The sequence below is a fragment of the Thalia democratica genome, chromosome 2, assembly GCF_965202585.1.
Source record: "Thalia democratica chromosome 2, ktThaDemo2.hap1.1, whole genome shotgun sequence".
Classification (NCBI taxonomy): domain Eukaryota; kingdom Metazoa; phylum Chordata; class Thaliacea; order Salpida; family Salpidae; genus Thalia; species Thalia democratica.
The window spans coordinates 22,764,575-22,771,996 of record NC_139166.1 but is presented as its reverse complement, the minus strand read 5'-3'; the positions used below and the strand labels follow the sequence as shown (position 1 = coordinate 22,771,996).

Sequence of the window (7,422 nt, the reverse complement as noted above, 5' to 3'; positions counted from 1 at the left end):
GTTTATAAATGATGCAGAGCTCTTTTATATAAATTATTAATTTATATACGAATAAAAAATTCATAAAAATCAATCAAAAACTGTCAACAAAAATTGGTAAGGAGCAGTAAAAATAATAATTTGGGAAAATATAAACTGTTTTGGTAGTAATCTTTTCTGCACAATGGTCAATAGATGACTACAAAAAGGTAACTAACTAATAAATATAAGACTATTCAAAAAAAAAGTTACTTTCAACATTTAAAACACTTATTATACATTTACCAGTTTTGTTAAGAGTATAAAACATGTCTAGTTTTAAAGAAAACCTTTCGACGTAAAAATCTTAAATTTCTGATTGAAATAATTTAGAATATTGAAAATGATTATTAACTTATAAAATAGTCTATCTTAATAAATATTTACTTGAAAACTGTATATTTGTAAACACAAAACGTTAATAAATATTTCTAAACTAATATCACATTATTGGATATGTTTGGTACATAAAATAACTTAATCAGCAGTTTTGAAATAAAGTTCATATATAAAAATAAATTGTTTAAATTAAAAAAATTATAATTCTGTTCTGCTCTCGCTCTTCAGATAAAGCAATTTGGTAATCTGTTATATAAAAACCTACTTGTTCATCTTATTTCAACTAATAAAAATCAATCTGACCATAAAACTTTAAAATGATTCATGTGTTCTAATGATAATCAAAACAAGTTGGTTTACTTTTACATCGGTTTGTATTGTTTAAAACTAACTTAAAATTACAAAAAAGAAGCTGAAAGAAAAAAAGATTAGTTTGTATTTGATAAAATCTTTTTTGTCTAGTAAGAAAAAAAAAAGGTTTTTAAATTATTGAACTTAAGTCTTTTTTTGTACGATAATTATACAGTTCTACGGAGTTACGAAGTTTCTACCCATTGAAACAGATAAGGTCCAATAAAAGTTTAATAATTAAAATTTATCAAATTTGCACGACTGGATTTGATCAGATCTGTTTGTTAATTTAAATAATTAAAAATTTGAAGCTGTTAGACTACGAATTTATTGTAGCTTTTTCTTTAGAAATTTAAATCTATTAGATACTTTAATTTTTTTCCATCTCATTAGTTTGACAGCGAAAAAACATGTTTACTTCTCGAAGTTCTTTTTGTAAAGTTTTAAAATTTCATTTAATGGTTACAAGTATCCAACAACTAAACTTACTTAATAATGTACAAAAGCTTTAGTATTTAGCTACACTTGTTAAAAAAGAAGAAGCTTGTACTTTTTTCACGCTTATACTCTTTTTCTTACTGATTTTCACGTTTTAGATATTTCTTGATAACCTTATTTTGAAAAAAAAACACTCTGCGTTTTTTTAAAATCTATTAATTAAAATAAACTAAAGTGCAAACTGTACACATCAGAACTTCATTTCTAACGGCTGGAGTTCACCAAACGAAGATGATTAAAAAAATAATCACTTGTTTTTTAGCTAAAAAGCACGTCGCGTGCTAATAGTTTTCGCTCGGTGGCCATCGGTTTGCCGACCCCTGGTGTGTAGCATAAATAAAATGAACTTTAAAAACATATTTCGCTCTCGCGAAATTTCCTGTGTGAAATAAAAAAATTTCAAGTTTATACTGTGCACATTTTAGAGTTAAGAGGTTTCGTTCAACTTGATTTACGATAACCCGTAAATAAAATACTAAGAAACTTTTTGTGGTAGGTATAATTATATTTAAAATAATAACAAGGTATAACTTGAATCCGTTTTAGAATTTTTTTGTAAAAAGAGTTGAAGATAAAGCTTTTAATAAAAATAATTTATGTGTTTTTTTAAGATGCACTATATTTGCTACAACACTATTCTATTGAAAACATGAAAATGTTTTTAAAGTGCTTAAAGTGTAAAAGGTACTGGTGTAAATTAAGTTTTTAAAAAACGTTTGTACTTAAAAGTTTATAAACAAGACTTTAAAAGGTATCTGTGGTGTACGACACGATAGCCGAAAGGTTCTTCGTGCACCAGGTCCTATGACCAAATATTTTGAACGCTTTTATTTGTCGTTCAATAAACTATTTATATATATATGTATCTTAGCTGAATCTGAAAAAAAAATAAATAGAATACGGAAAATACGAGAAAAAGAAACACATATGTTTCTTGTAAAATCTGCTGTAATTACGGTATATAACTATATATTTTATTTTATATTTTTTCATAAGTTTTGAACTTTTTATAATTGAATTGTTGAAAATAAATTCGATGTTAGGAAACATGAGAAGTTTTGCTTTAAAACAGATACAAATTTTTATAAAAATTGTGCTTTGTATTTTTTTATAGTCCATTTAGATAACTTAGATGCCTTTAGTTTAACAATTTGTTTGTTTTTATAAAATTTTTGTACTTTTTAACAACCAATGATAGTTTATAAAAACAATGTTAATAATTTATAATAATTACTAGAAAAAAGAAAATATAATACTTTAAGTTCATTAATCTTTATCTGTAATAACTTTCCACCAATAATATTCAGAAGGTTTATTAAAAACTGTAAAAATTAAAGGGCATACGTACTAAAAACACATTAATTTTAAGTTCAAATCAAAGTTTAATACTTTAAGAACAACACTATAACCATTAGTATTTAAATTTACAGCTTGGTAGACAAAACAATAAACTTTAATTAATTTATTAAGTTTAATTAAAACGTGATAGTTTATTCAAATTAAAATTAAAAAAAGTAAAAATAAATTTATTATTTCTCTCTCCCAGCGCTTGCGTAATGAGTTGTCTTATGACTAAGCAGAAAAAAAAGTTGAAATATATGAGTTGCATTTTTTATTGCAATTTTACTTGTCTAGTCAAACACAGCCAGCCAAGTAAGAGATTTTTTATTATCTTGAAAAAAATTCAAAAGTTTTAGCTTCTTGTCTGCATGCACAATTTAGAGCGTTTTTTTTTACAAAGATAATACAATTTTGTAGTAAAAATTAGTAACGACATTGGAGATAGAAAAAATGACACCACCTGTAAGTTTTTGTTTATATATTTCTAAAATCAATATAACATTAGATTAAAAAATGTTACTACTAACGAACTAATAAGGTTAGGTGTTTGTAAAAAGTTTTCAGTGAAATTCTTTTATTAGAAATTTATAGAAGTATAACAAGGTTCTGTTTTAAAACTTGAAATTTTAATTAAACTAATTTACAATCTGTGATTTCAATTTTTATAAAATAAACTAAAAAAGAACAATTTGTTGTGTTTGAGAAATAAAAGTCAGTTAGATTTGAAAACTTATGAATTATAAATAAAGCTTATTTCAGCATTCTCCTGTGTTTACCTTTAAAAAGCATAGTGATTCGTTTATAATTTTATTATATTTTAAACACTTTATTGTTCTGACATTCATAAGTTAAGCTTAGTTTTATATTATTATTGTTTTATTTAATCAAAAAACTTTAAGAAACTGTATGTAAAAATAAATTTTCTTTAAAGTTAAAATTTGAGGGTAAACATAATGACTAAATTTGACAGATAAAAACTATTACAACAACACAGATTGGAGATACTAACACAAATAATTTATTTAAACAAAAAAAGTGATACATAAAGTTAAGTTAAAGTACTTATTATAAAATTCAATCGGTTATGTTTTATTATAGACAATCACAAGTTTTCTTAAATATATAAACACTACTTATAATACTACTTATTTCAATAGACTATTTTTCACCAGTGTTATAGATCTTATAATTTTATTATAGCTTTTGTTATGCCTGTATTGAAGTAAAATGAAATATTAAAGTGTATTTTAAAAGGATTCATTTTGTTATAAATGTAACTGAAAAGTTATCTAACATTAATTAGAAATTTTTGATTAAAAAACTTACTTAAAGATTTAAGTTTTAGGAAGGTAAAGTCCTCCAATTATAGACATTTATTAGAAAGACCAGTAAAAAAATAGTTATGTTAGTTTAAAATTTATTTATAAACTGTGCTATGTTTTACTTAAGGTTTTTTTTACAAAAATATTTTAATGGAACAAGTTTTTTTACATAACATTGCGTGACAAGTTAGAAACACGATTTTGTAATTAACAGTCACCAGAATTGAAAAATAATTAACTTTTTTAAATGTTATGAGTTGAAACTTTTGTCAAATCATTTGAAAAACTGATGCGTAATATATTTTTTGATTTTTACAAAAATTAATAATGGAGTAGTTGCTGACAAAAATTAATTTTCTGATAATTTATTTTTATTAAACGTTTATATATAAAATTTAAGTACAAACTAGTTATCAAAATATAAATATTCCATAAACTTAATTTTTGACCTTCATGTAATTTCACAATACATTCACTTCCGCCAGTAATGTTTCGTTACTATAGAGAAAAATATGCCTACGTAATAATTACTCATCGATTTCAATGTTAAAAAATTCTTACTTTAACTGTTGCAATTTTTTGTCAGTTCAAGGAATAAAACTTTTGTTTAGTCTTAAATTTTTTATTGCAATAAAATAGAAATATGTTGTTTACAAAACTAGCGAGGTTTTGTCCTTCAATTCAGAATACAAGTAGAAATGTTTTGTCAAACAGCTTGAAAGAGCCTAAAAATATTAACGTCTTTCAACTCATGTTATTAAAACGTTTTATGACTTCGGTAAGTGTAAGTAGTAAAAAAAGTTGTTAAACACAAATGCTTAGTTAATGTCAAGTTTAAGATTAGTTTTGTAGTCTAGCGGAAAAATGACTATTAAACTGTATATTTTAAGGCAACCACTTCAACAAGAGTATGGACAGACGCAGCCAAAGACCAGATGAACCAACAAATTTTAGCTGAGTTGAAGGCCGGTTACAGCTATCTTGCTATGGTAAGTTTTTGTTGGTTAGTTCTATTGCAGGTTTTTTATTTTAATTATGATTTTTTTTCAAAGGTTTTTAGCGTTTTTAAATATTTGTAAATAGTTTTAAAGCTTGTAAAATTTTCGATGCCTACGATCAAAAATGTAACTACTAGTATTTTATTTAAAATTAGTAAGTTCTAAATATTGAATTTTAATAATTTTTATAATAATTGTGTTAAAACTTCATTTTATCGATATACTTCTACTTTTATGATGTTTAATAATCTAAACAGAATTAAAGAATAAGCAAGCATAATGGTAAAGATAAAGCAAAAAAAAAGCTTCTCTTAAATTATTTATTTATTTGTCACAGAGCCAATACTTCAGCAGAAATGACGTGAACTTGCCGAATATTGCAAAATTTTTCAAGAAAAGTTCAGACGAAGAAATGGGACACGCTCAGAGTTTTATTGATTACCAGAACAAAAGAGGAGGAACCTGTACCTTCTTCAACATACCTGTTCGTTTATCTGATATCAATAACAGTTTTTTTTTAACATTTATTAGTTTTTATTTTGTTGATTAATTTTTTGCCAAGTTTTAAAACATGCAGTTTCTATAAGTAGTTTTGCAAGCAAATTGTCAAAAGCTGCATTTATGTAACTAAAATAGTTATTTTACTTTTAGTATCTGATACATAAAATAATCCAGCTGCAAAGAGAAGAACAATAGTTAGTTAAACATTATTCTTATTTCCTTGAAACACTCATTTGTTATATTTAAGCAAAACTTCAAAATTTTAAGACAGATATTTACTAAAGAAATTAACAAGTTCCAACAATTAAAACATAGCCTCGTTTTCTGCAACACCATGCTTTTAAAAACAGGAAACTTTAACTTTTTTATTTTAACTTTAAAGGCATTCAACATTCCAACGCCTTTCTCCGCCCAATGCGCTTTTGAGGAGGCGCTGAAGTTGGAGGAAGAAGTTTACGATGAGCTTCTGAAGACACACGACTCCGATCCGAACGACCCTGAGGTTGGTTGTTTTGTATTAGGGGATTTTTTAATGAAAAATGTTTTAGTACACATACACAAAAGAATACTGAAAAATGTATATGTGCTCACTAAATTGTTAATCATTCTTATTATATTAACACACATCCTCTTAGTTACACGAATACTTATTAAATAGATTACACAATATCCGTCTAAAAATCTCAAAATTTTACATTTCAAAACAAAAAACATTAGAAATTAAAATATCATTTAAAAAAACAAAAACATTATTTTTATCTAATGTACACTTTCTTAACCAATTCTTTTGATAATCGTTGTAGTTTTTTAAAGATAAGAGAATTTAGAGCTTGATAAAACTTCAGATATATAAAGAAACTAGTTTTTGTGTTCTAGTAATTTAGAAACAAAGACATTTACCCGAAATAATTTTTCATAAGTACAAATTGTTGTAATTAAAAACTTGTAATTCAAATGTAGTTTACTAGTTCAAAACGGCAGCTCTTTTAAATAACAAAAAATCAAAATTTATTTTTTATTTCAACTTTTAAATCAATTAAACGCAGTAAGTAACCCCTACTAAGACCTTACTAAACTAAACAGAGACCATCAACTAGTTACTGAAACAAAATTTACATTTACACACCAAACAGCTGCAAGACTTCATAGCGAGCGAGTACCTCCACGAGCAGGTGGAGTCGATCAACGAGTTGAAGGGCTACATCGCCAACCTCAAGTTCGTGGACACCAACCTGGGCACGTACCTCTTCGACAAGAACTTTCAACATGAAAACTGACGAAGTGCGATCAACTCTGTTTAACTTTGTTCAATACAACAATGTAAATACTGTTATGTCTTTTGTTGCAATATGTGGTAATCACCTTATTCAATGTCTAAAACTGCGGTTGTTCATATTGTGAACAAAACGTATTTGGATTGGTAGTATTTTTTTTGTGATGGAAAAATGTTTTCTATAAAGCTTTTATTATTACCAGCTTTTAATGAGATAAAAAAAAAATACAAACTTATATTTTTGTTTAATGCTTATGCATTGCAAATTATTAAGAATAAAAGCTATAAAAAATTATATATTATTCTTCTAAATTTTCTTATTGTATCTGTTTAGTGAATACTGAGCATATTTTAGGTAAAAAACAAATATGATCTACTTTTGTTTTTGATAAAGTATTACATGTACTTTTTTATGTTTTTAATTCGTTGAAAAATTTGTGCAATAAAAGTGTGTAAATTAAAAAAACCTTGAGAACAAAAAAAAACTTAATACTTAAAAAATCTTAACACAACTTTTTTTTTTTAAATAATAAAGCTTAATATAAAAGTAATTTCAGAGTCAAGAATAAATACTAAATGCGATTTTAAACGAAATTTTCTGTTTTTCTAGTACTTTACAACACTTTTGTTAGGATACTAAACGAGACAGAATACCAACAGTTAAAAGTTGTGAAAAAGTTTTTATAAAAATGTCCAGAACATGATTTACGAAATAAATTGGTAAGCCTTATTGAAGGAGACGGCAGGTATTTCTTAGTGGTCCAGACCAAATTTCGAAAGT

General features: G+C 25.3%; 1 protein-coding gene across 2 annotated transcripts; it reads left to right on the top strand.

The window, feature by feature from the left end:
* Positions 1 to 2,802: 2,802 nt before the first annotated feature.
* LOC145829307 (soma ferritin-like) lies at positions 2,803 to 7,097 on the top strand. Of its 2 annotated transcripts, none has more exons than XM_082937071.1 (5): positions 2,803 to 3,009; positions 4,760 to 4,858; positions 5,205 to 5,351; positions 5,751 to 5,870; positions 6,502 to 7,097. In XM_082937071.1, exons 1-5 carry the CDS (start codon positions 2,998 to 3,000, stop codon positions 6,643 to 6,645), a joined length of 522 nt encoding a protein of 173 aa, XP_082793197.1. In that variant the 5' UTR covers positions 2,803 to 2,997; the 3' UTR covers positions 6,646 to 7,097. The 2 variants fall into 2 exon arrangements, with proteins under 2 accessions (XP_082793197.1, XP_082793196.1); XM_082937070.1 differs by lacking the exon at positions 2,803 to 3,009 and adding an exon at positions 4,461 to 4,647.
* The last annotated feature ends 325 nt before the right edge of the window (positions 7,098 to 7,422 follow it).